At 48.3% G+C, this 14,816-nt stretch overlaps 1 protein-coding gene across 1 annotated transcript in view; it reads left to right on the forward strand.

The window, feature by feature from the left end:
* Positions 1 to 12,963, forward strand: part of LOC125709433 (Krueppel-like factor 7) — a 28,948-nt gene extending 15,985 nt beyond the window's left edge. The window contains exons 2-4 of the mRNA XM_048977877.1: positions 3,133 to 3,712; positions 6,390 to 6,513; positions 8,458 to 12,963. Coding sequence (XP_048833834.1) covers positions 3,133 to 3,712; positions 6,390 to 6,513; positions 8,458 to 8,509 — 756 coding nt within the window. The 3' untranslated portion in view covers positions 8,510 to 12,963. The remainder of the gene's footprint in view (positions 1 to 3,132; positions 3,713 to 6,389; positions 6,514 to 8,457) is intronic.
* Positions 12,964 to 14,816: the final 1,853 nt, after the last annotated feature.

The following is a 14,816-nucleotide window of genomic DNA, read 5'->3' on the forward strand; positions in this document are numbered from 1 at the left end:
GTTTAGCACACACACACACATACACACACATACACACACACACACAAGCTTCTATTCATATCTTTATGGGTACCGTCCATTTATTTCTATGGGAAAATCCCTAATCCCACCAATGACAATCTTAACCCCTACGCAGCCCTTAACCATAAGTAACCAAATAAAATAGATTTTTGCCTTTTTAGTTTTTTAGATTTTCATAAAATTGAGTTTCCTCTTGTGTTCCCCATAATGTCAAAACACCCGGTTTGTATCACTATGTGGAAACATTCAGTCCCCATAACGTAATACAGACGCCCCTCTACTTATGAACTTTTAACTTACGAACTTTCAGACATACGAACGAAGAGGACTGTAAGTCCAAATTGTGTTCATTGGGCTCCCGTTTCCTGTCCACAATATCAATTTTTTTCTGCGTGCCAATTCCACCTAGTATGACTTCTGGCCGATACTCCCGCCGCACAGCAGCGTAGGGTGCGTACTCCCAGCATCCTAGTTCTTTGTATTTGCGTATACCCTTACAATGATGTTGAATAATGACTTACGAGCATTTCAAGTTAAGAACGGCCGTTCGGAGCGTATTTCATTCATAAGTAGAGGAGTGTCTCTCTCTCCAACATCAGCAAATTAGCCGAATAAAGAGTCTCTCTTCATCGGGTCATTTGAGTGGCTAATTACTCATCGATGCATGGTGTGCGGGGAAATAGTGCAATGAGAGAGACATCACTTTTGCGTCAAGAGGTGCCGATTCAAATGGCCTCTGATTAAAGCTGGAGCACTTTCATCAGAACTTGTTTGTTTAGAAAGAATGAGCGATTCTTTGGTAAGATGCTGGTGGGGATTTGAGTGGACCAGTTTACATAAGGTGCTGACTTTACTGTCTAGCACAGATGGTTCAGCTCATCAGCACAGCGCTCGTTATCCTTGCAGGCTTAGCAAATAGCTACTTTGCTCTTGTTCACCTTATTGGTTTGACTTATTGCTTACCTTTCTCAGCCAGGCACTAACTGGCTGAGGGGAGGAAGCAGACCGCTGCAGTGCTGGGCTGAAGTGCTTTGATAGCAGAATAAAACAGAATATTGGTGCTTTATTTATCTTTGGGGGAAATTGTCTTTTCGCCTGTCCCATCTCGCACTCCTTCAGACACAGAGATGCATATACAGGTTAGAGTGAAGCCTGGGGTTCCAGTGTGGGGTCAGCCAGCTCCTCAGTAGCTGGGTGGGGGGGGGGGGGGGTTAGGGGCCTTGCTCAGGGGCCCAATGGCAGCATTAGTCTACCGGCCTTGGGATTTGAACCGTGCAAAATTCAGATCGTGGATCTTGGAGTTCTAGCCCACGGAGCGCCACTCCACTCCCCAGAGGTGTTGAGCAAAGACCTGCATGTTCTGGGCCCTGAACGCTCCCAATGGAGCAGTATCACAGGCTATACTGGACTCCATGTTGGTCTGCACTGGATTCCATATGGGTCTACATTGGACCATATGGCCCTACACTGGACTCCATGTGAGACTGCACTGGACTCCATGTGGGCCTGCACTGAACTTCATGTTGATCTACATTGGATTCCATGTGGGCCTGCACTGGACTTCATGTGGGCCTGCACTGGACTTCATGTGGGCCTGCACTGGACTTCATGTGGGCCTGCACTGGAATCTATGTGGGTTTATACTAGCCTTTCAGACAGTGCCATTCTGTGCTCACAGAGATAGCTCAGGCTCTTCAGCATGTTATCCTGGTTGCTTGTTTCTTAACAATACATGGGCATATATTTTTTTATAATCAGTTAATGCAATGGTCAACTATAATCAGAAACTACAGTTAAACACAGACCGTAAATTATGTGCAGTTTGACTGGGAAATAGCATTGCAGTGTAATTAATTGCTGTTTGGTGGGAACACGATTTGCTTCACCAACTGATATAATTTAGGGGAAAATATCTGTGTGCTTCGCTGGACACACACATATACAGCAAGATTAAATGAAAGCAAGTGTTGACACTTTATACAAAAAGGAGGCAGGAGCGGCATGCAAAGCTGTGCCTGAATGCAGATGCTAATTTTATAATAGACTGTGCAGTTTAATAAAGATGTGCTTATCACTCAAGTTCATTTTTAATAGCTGCCCCAGAAAATCATTGATTTATGTCTATATGCAGATGGGCTTTCAGATTGGGAAAGCACTGTCCTGTTTAAAAGGAGAGCATTTATTTTATATGTTTTACAAATTGTTATGTTTATTTGTCAGATTGGCAGAACCTAAAGTGCAATGTGCATTTTCTGTTTTTAATACCTGTTTGTCGATATAAGGCTGGTTAGAGCTGATGAAAGCAGATAAAAAATCTAAACTCATCCTTTTAAATGGATCCCACCTGGAAAACCCTGTTACTTTATTACATTTTGTATTTGTTTTCTTACTTGTATTTTCAGCCCCTTGAGACATTTGCTTTAAATCCCGTTTATTGCCCAGGAGTGGCATGGAAAAGTCTTACAAGGAAGGTTTTGTAAATAAACTGCCGTCTTTCTTTTGGAATGAAACAAACGACGAGGCTGTTTTTTGTCCTGCTTCTCTGGGTGCCATGGTAAGAAGTTCCAGCACCAGAGGTGGATGTTTCAGATCCAGAAAGTAAAAGTCCAGACCAAGATTTTGTTTCGACCAACCAGCTGAGTTCTCAGTGACTGACCTGAAATGTCTATCTCTGTCCAGGACGATTCATGCATTAAGGCAACTGCCATAAACCACTGCTATAGCAGGTCTTTTAGACCCGTGCACTGGGTCTTAAGTAATTTGGTCTTCAAACTGAAATCCCTGGGAAATGGCTGGTGCGGAAACATTATGCTAAACTGGATTATGAGTTTGAGGATTAGGATTAGGGTTACAGATAGCATGCTACAACTAGCCAGGTTCTTGACAGGTGGGTTCAAACCAGACAGGTTGGTTCTCTTAGATGTGACAGGGACTTGTGATTGAAGACTAGTAAATCGGACCTGTTTTCTGCCAAGGCTTGTTGCTGACTGTAGATTGGAAGACATGCTGGTTTACGCTTAGGGGTGTGTTAGAATACTGTGTGTTGGGTTATACTGAGCTTGTTGGAAATGGATATTTTGGGCTGAACTCAGGTCTGTCATTTTGCTGCAGACGTGCCTGGAACTGGAGCGGTATCTGCAGACGGAGCCCAAGCGTCTGTCTGAGCTCTTCGATGAGGGTCTGGAGGGCCTTCTCACGCCAGCCTTCCTGAAGGGGGACAGTGAAGATGAGCTGTCGGATCCGCTGGTGCCAGGCCCGGCCGAGCGGTCCGGCACGCAGACACAGCCCGTGCCACGCCCCCCGGCCACCGGGGTCAACGCCGCCCAGCTGAGTGCGGTAACATCTCTCACGCCCCCTTCGTCACCGGAACTGGGCCACCACCTGATTAAGCCACCACCACTGTCCACGGTGACACCCCCTCTATCAGCCTCGGAGGGCACACTGACGCTTAAGCTCGTGGCCAAACGGGTGGGGCTGGCGGGGGCCAGGCTGGTAGCGGCCCGGGCGCTGCCTTCTATCACAAGCCACAGTGTGCTGAGCGATGAGGGCGAACAGGATGGACCAGGGGTCCTGCCAGGGGGAGGCGACCTTCCGGAGAGCAAGAAGAGAGTCCATCGCTGCCAGTTTAATGGCTGCAGGAAGGTGTATACCAAGAGCTCCCACCTGAAGGCCCACCAGAGGACCCACACAGGTGAGAGATCCCAGAATGCAGTGCTGCGCTACCTGTGCAGCACAGTGCTTACCTCTCAAAACGTGGCCTTACCTGTTGTGTCCGAGATGGTTAATACTGGGTGCTTTCCAGGATGCATTCTTGACCGTATTTGTGTTCTTGTGTATCTGTTTTGCGTCACCTTCCATTGCCGAAGTCCAGATCCAGTACTAGGAACAGACATGGGGGACGGTACAAATGCCCTCATGTTGCTCTTGCCCCGCCCCTAATATCAAGGATGTATTGGTCGCCTCCTCGCCAAGCAAGGCCAATCCCACGATTAATTGCGCCCTAAAGTTCATTCTTGGGAGGCAGATTAGAATAACTGCTCTTGCCAAGGCCACAAGTACAATCTCTGAATTCTTGATATTGAGAAAAATCCATTGCCTGGCCGTTCTAAGATTCTATCTTACAGTTCTGTTGCTCACCGGCGTGCAACATGCTAAAGCTAAACCTCGGTAGAGTGGAAACAAGTGGTCAGGAGAGCAAATCTAATTCCAGGGTGGGCGTAGTCATGGAAGGTCATCGATTGCCTGATTAGAGAGGAGTGAAAAAAAGATGTGCATCGAGCTCCCGTTGGTTCATTCAAAGACGCAGTGCAGTGCAGCGAGCTCCCATTGGTTCGTTCAAAGACGCAGTGCAGTGCAGCGAGCTCCCGTTGGTTCGTTCAAAGACGCAGTGCAGTGCAGCGAGCTCCCGTTGGTCCGTTCAAAGACGCAGTACAGTGCAGCGAGTTCCCGTTGGTTCGTTCAAAGACGCAGTACAGTGAAGCGAGCTCCCGTTGGTCCATTCAAAGACGCAGTACAGTGCAGCGAGCTCCCATTGGTTCGTTCAAAGACGCAGTGCAGTGCAGCGAACTCCCGTTGGTTCGTTCAAAGACGCAGTGCAGTGCAGCGAGCTCCCGTTGGTTCGTTCAAAGACGCAGTGCAGTGCAGCGAGCTCCCGTTGGTTCGTTCAAAGACGCAGTGCAGTGCAGCGAGCTCCTGTTTGCTCGTTAAAAGGCACAGTGTAGTAAGCTCTCGCTTGTTCATTAAAACCCAAAACAATGTTGTGAGCGTCCCTTTGTTCATTAAAAGACTGGCTCAGAGATGTAATTAGCTTAATCCTCTTTTTGGATATTTTCATAAATTATTGACACTGTAAGATTAGCAGAGAATTAAATGGCCCAAGCTGAAGTGATGCAGCTTCAGCTGAATTTCTGAAAGGTGCCTTTTAAGCAGATAAGAAATAGTATAAAGAGACTTTTAACTAGTAAAAGATGTACTTTGACTCAAGAAATGTGATGCTTCAGGAAAAATAATGGTCCATGACTGACTTTTAGCCTGCGGATTTAACAACCTCAGAGACCATATTAGCTTCACTATCTCCAGCTGACTGAGGAAATGTAATTAATTGGTTCCAAAGCACCTGTGATGTGGGGGGGGGGTGTTGCTAGGAGACAACATCAGCACCAGGAGAGAGTCAGTAATTGGCTGATGATTTGTTACTTTTGTACCAGTCTAAGTCTGCACCACTGCTTTAGTGTGAAATCCACCATCCGCCAGACTCAGACTCTGTCGATTTGGGTTGCCAGGCAACCGTATCACACTCAGGAACTGAAAAGCCGTAATTGGCTGGTGGTCCAGACTGTCCGTGGGTGCTGGATTCAGCCGAGCTCACTGCTTTCTCAGGCTCCCCATTCCCTCTATTGCCCTAGTCGCTAGGCAACTGCATTATGCATTCCGGCCTCACCAGGATTTAACTGGTTGGCTTTGCTGTTGCCATGGCAGCAGGTCCAAGCCTGCCTAGTTGCCGTTTGGCCATCGGGTTGGGGGAGGAGGCGTGTTATGTTTGTTGGGGGGTGGTGGGAGGGGGGGGGGGTGTCAGTCCTGTCTCACACCTGCATCCATCACCCATGCCCCAATGGCGAGAAGCCTCTGATGATAAGGAAATGGGGAGGCGGGTTTCAATCTGCTGGGTGACCTTTTACAAGCTTGAGGTTATTTTTATTAATACACAACACAACAAGAAAGCTTATTGGCCTTTTAGGCACCTATTTGAGGAGCAGACAGAAGAATGTGAAGTAAAAGCTCTTTGATTTTCCTGTTTACAGCCCCATAAAAATGACCTGGCCCTGATTACCACCACCTACTTAGAGCATTTTTCCATGTTCCATTCATGGGGGGGGGGGGGGGGTGTCACTTACTGCTGCCTGAATTCGGCCCACTGGCCTGTGTTTCACTCTATGGAGTTTTGGGCCTGTTACAAAGATGAGTGGCTACAGCAATGAGCAGAGACAGGAGCAGCTGGCTGACAATTCATGTACTAATACACCCAATAAGCATCATTTGAAAGCTTAATTATTATTCCCGACCCCCTCCTCCCATCTCAGATCAGCCCCCTCCCAGTGCCACACAGGCTGTTAACCAGGAAGAGCTACTTCAGTGCACAGACACCCCTACCAGGCTCCAACCGTGAATACAACCACTAGATAGCGGGGGCTGTTAGAACTGAGTGTCGATTGGCTCCAGTCTCTAGACAAAGCCGGTCACCTTGGGGCTGACCGTTGATTGGGGAATGGGATTCAGTCTCCCTAGAGCTGAGTGCTGATTGGGCGGTGCTTTTGTGGGTGTGTTCGACGGGGCCCAGGTAAGCTGATGTTGCTGTGTTACTCTTGCAGGTGAGAAGCCGTACAAATGCTCGTGGGAAGGCTGCGAGTGGCGCTTCGCCCGCAGCGACGAGCTGACGCGGCACTACCGCAAACACACCGGCGCCAAGCCCTTTAAGTGCAACCACTGTGACAGGTGAGACGTACCAGCAGTCTCCTGTGCATACGCTCCTCTATGCGATCACCTGCTTCTGTTTACCTACACTCCTGTACTCAAGAAACACGAATGCACATATAAACAGGTAGCATGCTTTGCGGGTTCTGTCATTGCTGACGCACCGTATCACACATACAGTTACTGCTCTTCAGCCTCCCAGTCAACATCATTTCACTCCCCAGTCCTTCCTCATTCATGTCATCCACCAGGATATTATAGAAGAGAATAGTGACCCATGGGGAAATCATCTTCTCGCCTGCCCCGTCTTGCTCTCCTTGACACATAGACAGGTGCGAGGGTGAGAGTAAGTTTGGGGGTCACAGCATGCATCATCCCCGGAGCTGGGGGGTTAAGGGCCTTATGCAAGGACCCAACGGCGGCATCAGTCTGCCTGATCCGAGATTCGAACCCACAACCTTCTGGACCGCTGGCAAAATTCCTAACCTGCTGAGCCACACACTTCGCCCTTTGGCTTCTGAATGGGGATGATTTTAGCACAGCATGAAGAAGTGAGACACTGCATCACAACCTGGAGCACACACTCTCAGTAAACACCCCGCCGCACTGCGCTGCGTCTGTGGGGATCGATGGTGCTGCTTTCAGCAGGGATGGATGTGGGCAGGATGCCCGTCTTGCCCTTGTCAGGACCCCCTTCGCTAACGGTGCCTTCTGTTCTCATTAGTGTAACACCCTCAAACAAACGGACGTCTGCCGCTTGGTCCATCTAGCAAATACTATTAACATGACATTGAGAGCCAATGTGGTGGGGGTCCTTTGGGGAGGCGTCGAGGACACATAAGGTGTCGAAATGACCAGCATACGCACATGCCACCACCCGTGTAAAAGAGCTGGAATTATTACAGTCAGATCAGGCCTCAACCCCCCCCATCCCAGAACCAGGGCTGCCTGCAGGTGCCAGATTTCCGGCGAGCAGGCACCCCACCGCGTCTGACCTCGCCGCTCTCCCCTACTGCACTTCCTGGCCAACTCAGGAAGGGAAGGGCACCTCGCATACCCACACGCCAGCTACCCATCTTGGGGGGGTGTGGGGGGGGGCGGGGTGATGCTAATTTACCGAGACCTGCTCAGCCTGCTTTCATCTACAAGGGTCACGAGCGGAGACCTCGATGTGGAGTGTGAGACAGGGAGGCCTGCAGGCTGCTCTTCTCGCCCCCAAGCTGCGGCCTCCCGCACTCCCCCAGAAAAATGTCTATTGTGTCTCGGCATGATTCAGACTTCAGAGCGTTTCCATTTCGGTTCACACCAGTTAATAATAGATGTAGCTGGGGGCAAATTTAATTTTCAAAAACCATTTATCATTTTTTCCCCCCACATTTTGTTTTCCTTTGGTCTTGTTCATTAAAATTCAAATTAATATTATTACGCATGCAGACGTAATACCACAGCCCTCGTGGACACCTACGTGCGAGGTGCACTGTGGAGCTTCATTTCTAGTGTCAGCAGAAGATCTGAAATAGTTCGACACTGACTCCTGATTTTGGATCCAGAGTCTCTTCAGACACCCTTGGGAATTTTGATGCTGGTTACTGCGCTGAAGCTCTATTCGCTTTTCTTTCTCCATAAATGTTTACTTGCATGCGAGAGCTCTGGCTGAACAGGCTGCAGAGTTTCAGGTGCTAAGGAAGTGCTCGGTGCATCTAATTCATTATTCATTTATGAGGCAGCACTCTCTTAATATGAGAAAACCTTTGTACCCTGCGCTTCCAAAGCAGACAGTGCTGCCTGTGGCAGAATTGACTGTTTATTTCATAGCATTTCCCTTGTGGTTAACGCTCCTTAATACGGTGCGTAATGGATTATTGGCATGGCGGACACTCCTACCCAGAATACCCCACAGTGGTTATGGAGATGCAAACCCCGCCCCCAACATGCCTCTGACTCTGTCTGTCCTTTTATTTGCAGGTGTTTTTCCAGGTCGGACCACCTGGCCCTGCACATGAAGCGGCACGTCTGAATCGGCGTGCGCGGATGTTTGTGTGCGTGAGCGTGAGAGAGCGAGAGAGAGACGACGAGCCGAGTGGGAAGCGTCGGCGCCCCGTTCAGGGAGGACACCCGACGAAGATCATCGGGGGGGGGGGGGGGGGTCCGAGGGCCGTCCAGAATACGCCGAGGCAGCAGAGGGCAGCGTGAAAGAGTGACAGCTACCAGGCTTGCCTTTAACATATGCACACAGCCCAACCATCTCTTTTTCGTCAGCAGATTAGCCATGCCTTACCTGGCTGGAGCTGGGAGTCAGACACTGCCAAGCAATTTTGCTGATCCAAGTTATTCCCCATTTACTGTTTTTTTCCATTGCATAAAACCCAGAGAGACTGTGGAAAAAGAAAAGCAGAGAAAAAAACATTTGCAGACGTTGAATGTCAGCGCACGGAAGTGGCGGGACTCTGGAGGTTTTGGTTAAGGTCTCTCATGGGTCATTTTCACAGTCTAAAAACTGCAGTTATCTCAACCACAGAAAAAGGCCACTAGACCTAAAGTCTACATGGAGACGTGTGGCAGCAGAAGCCTTGGAGCGCTGAAGCCGCTGAGGGGGAGTGTTTAAGGGCAGGACCCTGTTCTCTCGCCGTCAGACGTGTCGCCCACCCGGCAGACCCAAGATTGGCGCAGAAGCACATTCTCACCTTTTAACAAAGCGGCTCTCTTGTCTTTTATTCTTAATTTTAGGTAATTATGTCTTAATACACTTTTAATTGTTTGCTCTCTTTGCGGAAGGCAGAATGCCTACATATGGAGGAAAAAATAAACTCTGCAAGAAAAACAGAGGAGATGAAAGGAAACTCATGGTTTCTGGCACAAAATGAAAGCAAATTCTGTTTTTAATTTTCTGTTCTTGAATTTTTGTCAGAACAGTCGTCCACAAAGCAAACTTTGGACAGGCACCACGGCCAAAATCCCCACTGGAGAGTTAAACGAAGGTGTGATGCAGGCTGGCACCAGTGAGTCGAACGTTTGTCTTTGATCAAGGTGCTTATCCATGCCTTCGAGAACTACACCCCCCCCCTGCCCGCCCCCCAACCGCTTGGCCAGGAGGGCAATGCAAGTTGCAAAACTGTTAACAGTTTCAGTGTTGCCTGTGCATTTTTCAAACAGGAAGATGAAGACTCGTGAAAAACCCAAAAATACAAAAAAAAAAGGAAACTGGTCACATATACAGACAGGACAATTTCCATGCTGGACGGGCATGGAGGTGTTAGGGGTTAAGTACACACACACAATTCAAAGCGAAACACTGCATGGTGAACTCACGTACAGATTGCTACATACGTTTCCTGTCCCAGAACTTTCACAGTAGAATTTTAGGGTTTTTGTTATATTACTTGGGACTGTGACTTTGGAATTAGAAATGAGCACATTGCCGCCTTTTCTCCTTTTTCACTGTAACACAAAGCATGTTTCCAGTTAATTCTGATGGCATTATTATGAGTCCATTGTCATCACCATACTCTGCTATCTTGTGGTCATCGCCATGCTTTTTCCATGATTGTCATGGTCATCACCATGCTCTGTTATCTCATGGTCTTCACCATGCTCTGCTATCCTTCTTGCCATCTTTACCATGTTCTGCCATCCTCCTGGTGGTCATCACTGTGCTTTGCTATCCTTCTCACGGTCAACAACATGCCGTGCCATCCTCCTCATAGTCGTCACCATGTTCTTTTATCCTTCTCGTGGTCATTACCATGCCCTGGTATCCTGCTGATGGTCATTACCATGCTCTGCTGTCTGTCATGTGGTCTTCACCATGCTCTGCTGTCCTTCTCGTGATCTTCACGATGCTCTGGTATCCTTCTTGTGGTTGTGATCATGCTGTGGTATCCTCATGGTCATTTCACTCTCTGCTGTCCTTCTGACTGCATCAGTACTGGACCATTGCAGAGAGGGCAACCCATGCTGGATATAACTGATCTTCCTGGACAATCCTGTACAGCCTTCAGGGAGCAGTGCCATCCAACCTGGCCCATACCAAAAACCTGTAGCACGTACCTGCCAGCACGTGGTACCAGGGTCAGGGGTCTTTCACATGGCACCACTGCCCCCTGTGTACCCACCACAAGCAGACCGACATCCTATCTCCACAACTTGCCACTTACATACATATTTCAACTGTCTGTTTTTCTACTAATATGATTGTTTTCTTCAACACTAAGAAGTTATGCCAAATTTTTATTGGAAAGTGGGGTATATTTTCTATGTTTACATACAATGGAGTTGCCATTGTGGCACTGCTAGTGAGGGGTGGCGTGCAAGCCTGTGTCTGTGTGTCTGTGCCCAGATGTGGTGATGGTCGCTGTGGTAATGCTTCTGCATCGCTATGGTCCTTTGGTGGCATTGCAGTGAGACTGTAGTAACACATGTCCTGGCCACCTGGTCAGAACAGTGAGCTCCTGAATACTGTTGGCCTTGTCGTTCTTTGTACTTGGACTTTACATTTGACTGCCAAACAGAGAAAGAGTCTCTTCTTTCAGATCACCTTCCCTCTGCTTATTTATGTAGCTTGGTATCTTGCACCGACACTGTCATCCTTACCCTCCAAACAGTACATGTCTGTCAGTATCTGTTCCCAGTCTCTACTGCCCGACGTTGCCAGTCTGAGTGATCATGAGTAGAATGAGGTTTGCTGAAAGGGGATTGTAGCTCTTACCTTGGGGGTAATCTTTTTGCAGAGCAGTTAAGTGCTGATTGGGAAATCCCATCCAGTTCGCCTGTTTGTCAAAGCAATTCTTGTCCTTGTGCAACTTGCGACACCACAATCATTTTGCGAGCGTGGCCACATAATTGTGGTCTCCATCCATCTAGGAACATCTGTGACTGGTAACCACATTCCTGCACAATTTCCTCCAAAGGGACAGGAATGATTCAAGTGAATGTGGTTATGGATAGAAGGGAGGGCTTTAAAACAACAGGAATTGTGCAAAACAAGGCAGTAGCAAGCACACACAGAACAGTCTGTTAGCCTGCTGAGAAAATAGATTTGCCCATTTCCAAGGCAAGTTACAAAAGAGATATTAAGACAAACGAAATGTCCCTCCCATTTTTGGAGGTTTGTTATGCGTCCTATCCCATCATGTCTGGGGATGAGGTATGAAGGTTGGAATCACCTCTCCGGGAAAAATGCCCCCTCATGCATTACAAAAACATGAGCCATAACATACAGTAATTGGAGAGTGAAGGAACAGGTGACATTTGACCGTTCTGTGCGACCTCTTCAGTAAATCCACTTGCTGCAAAGTTCATGCTGGAATTGTATCTGGCTCTTGAAAGATACAGTGACAGCAACATTCAGCATACCATACAGATAAAATGGTCACCTTGACCTGATGGTACCAGACAGTGCACGGGGTGGAAGGAGGGGGGTGATTTTGTGTTGCGTATTTTACTGAGAGAATGAGCAAAATAGCACAGACACAGTCTACATGCCGGATGCACCTTACGAAGTAGGACCCGAGGCCCAACACTTCTTGTTTCAGGGTCCTGATGTTATCTGGAATTTGGCAGCTTTACACCTAACATTCCCACTCAAGTGCCGAGCAGAGGCCAATGATGAAAGCTGGTTAGATCCATCTTAAGCGTCTGGATGTCTTTTTGAGACAGCAAATTGCAACACGATTATACAACACGCGCCAAGCGTATCCTAGCACAATGTGTGAAAGGCAGGGACCACCTTCACATCCCGATGGAGACTCTGTTGTCCCACATGCTCTGAGGACCAGATTCAAACAGCACACCCATTGGCTCAGTTTAATTGAAAGTGCTGTGGGCTGTTTGGATCCGGTCGCCAGTCTGTTAGGCCGGTTTCCCAGCGCTTGGTAGCACCGCAGCGGGTTCCCCCCGTCCACTTGCTCTGCTCATCCTGCATTGGCTGCATTATACCTGGGGGCTCCCTACGGGCATTTCTCCATCTTTTGCTGACCCCAATCCCCCTGACCCCAGCCGAGCGTCGCAGGTAGAGCACCTCCGAAGATACGCTGATCTCCTCGGCTTCTTTGTGGCTCTTGTTTCAGGGAGAACACGGCCAACAGCAGCGTCTCCCAGAGCACTTTCCTCACATTCCGACTCCAGGCTCTTTCCCAGCTATTCCGCTTCCAGGCTGGACTTCCCAACACCATTCACGGTCTCTTACTGGTCAGGGCCCTCTGAGCTCACATCATCCGCTGTCAGATCCTCACCTACCCCCTTCTCACTTTCCCTCCTTTTTTATTTGCTGTACAAAGTGTTTAAAATATTATTTGTATTATATGATGTTAGTATGGTAATGTTCTTTATTAAGGAAAAAGAAGAATTTATTTTTGTTACTGGTCTGTTTCATAATTCTTTTTTAAATTGGTATTGTAAGATATCTATGCAAGAACCGTTCTGTGGAGCATTTTTATTTAAGAATGTAATATGTGTAATAAATGGTAGAATCTATTTGTTGTGGATTCTTTTGTGATTGGAAACATAGTCTTTTCATAGACGACATGTCATTCAGTAGCCTGTGTTATGCTATATAACATGTGACGCCTCCAGAAAGCAGACACCTGTAAGTTGGATATATTGTAGAACAACCAGCCAAGTTGCGGCTCCATCTCCTGGCAGTAAATAAGAGTGTTATTACAAATCAGAGCTCATGAATATCTATGACCTTCATCAAATCCCCTCTCAGGGCAAAATGTATAACACATTGCTTAATTAGGGCTCGCTATTAACATGTCAATGGCCCCTCTGCCATTTCAGAAACCTCCGCCCATGACTAACAGATTAAAGAGGTAATCCGATAACTAATGGGTAATTAGGGAGCAATTACACAGTAGAAAATGGGCTCGTTCATAAATGTAGCTCTCGGAATGTCTTGCTGGAAGGCTCCACATTCACAGCTAATTGAAAGGGACATTGTTATCAGCCAGGTGACAGCTCTAGGTGTGAGCTGGGTAACTGTGCTGGTTTTGATGCCATGTCTTCAGGGAGCTGTCTGTCAGCATAAACTACAAGGAAAACATTTCCCATTTTATGAGATGCATGCTGGTCCTGGTGCTAGCCAAGCGGTCCATCCATGTGCCGATCGGTGTGAGGTTTGGTGTGCTGTTCCATGGGCTGATCCCTGAACCGATCCATGTGTTGTTGAGTGTGTTATTCCACATACTGATTCATGTACTGATTCATGTTCTATTGGGTATACTGATCCTGTGTGTCATTGGACGTGCTGCTCTGTATGCTGATCCATGTATTGATCCATGTGCTGATGGATGTGCTGATCTGTGAACTGATCCATGTGCTTCCCAGTGTGTGCTGCTCCGTGTGCTGATCCATGTGCTGTTGGACGTGCTGCTCCATGTGCTGATCCATATGCTGTTAGGCGTGCTGCTCCGTGTGCTGATCCATGTGCGGTTGGATTTGCTGCTTCGTGTGCTGATCCATGTGCTGTTGGGTGTGCTGCTCCGTGTGCTGACCCACCTGCTGTTGGATGTGCTGAGCAATCTGCTGTTGGGTGTGCTGATCCATGTGTTGTTGGACGTGCTGCTCCATGTGCTGATCCATGTGCTGTTGGGTGTGCTGCTCCGTGTGCTGACCCACCTGCTGTTGGATGTGCTGAGCGATCTGCTGTTGGGTGTGCTGATCCATGTGTTGTTGGACGTGCTGCTCCTTGTGCTGATCCATATGCTGTTGGGTGTGCTGCTCCGTGTGCTGATTCATGTGCTGTTGGACGTGCTGCTCCGTGTGCTGATCCATGTGAGGTTGGGCGTGCTGCTCCGTGTGCTCATCCATGTGCTGATCCATGTGCTGTTGGGTGTGCTGCTCCATGTGCTGACCCATCTGCTATTGGGTGTGCTGCTCCGTGTGCTGATCCATGTGCGGTTGGGCGTGCTGATCCATGTGCGGTTGGGCGTGCTGCTCCGTGTGCTGATCCATGTGCGGTTGGGCGTGCTGCTCCGTATGCTGGCCCATCTGCTGTTGGGTGTGCTGATCGATCTGCTGTTGGGTGTGCTGATCGATCTGCTTTTGGGTGTGCTGGTCCATGTGTTGTTGGACGTGCTGCTCCGTGTGCTGATCCATGCGCTGTTGGGCGTGCTGTTCCGTCTACTGATCTATTCACTGAACTTTAGTCAGGTAATGGTATGTAGCTGAATGCTAGAGCAAAAAACGTGCTTAATGTAATTTCAGAATCCAGTGCAGTGAAAATGTGCTTAGAATCCATTGGATATTTTATACTGAGCTGGCCCTAGGCTGTTAAACCTGAGGAACCGACAGCTCAGTGCAGCCACCAGGCACATTCGAACAGTCAG

Source organism: Brienomyrus brachyistius, chromosome 16 (assembly GCF_023856365.1).
Source record: "Brienomyrus brachyistius isolate T26 chromosome 16, BBRACH_0.4, whole genome shotgun sequence".
Taxonomy (NCBI): Eukaryota; Metazoa; Chordata; class Actinopteri; order Osteoglossiformes; family Mormyridae; genus Brienomyrus; species Brienomyrus brachyistius.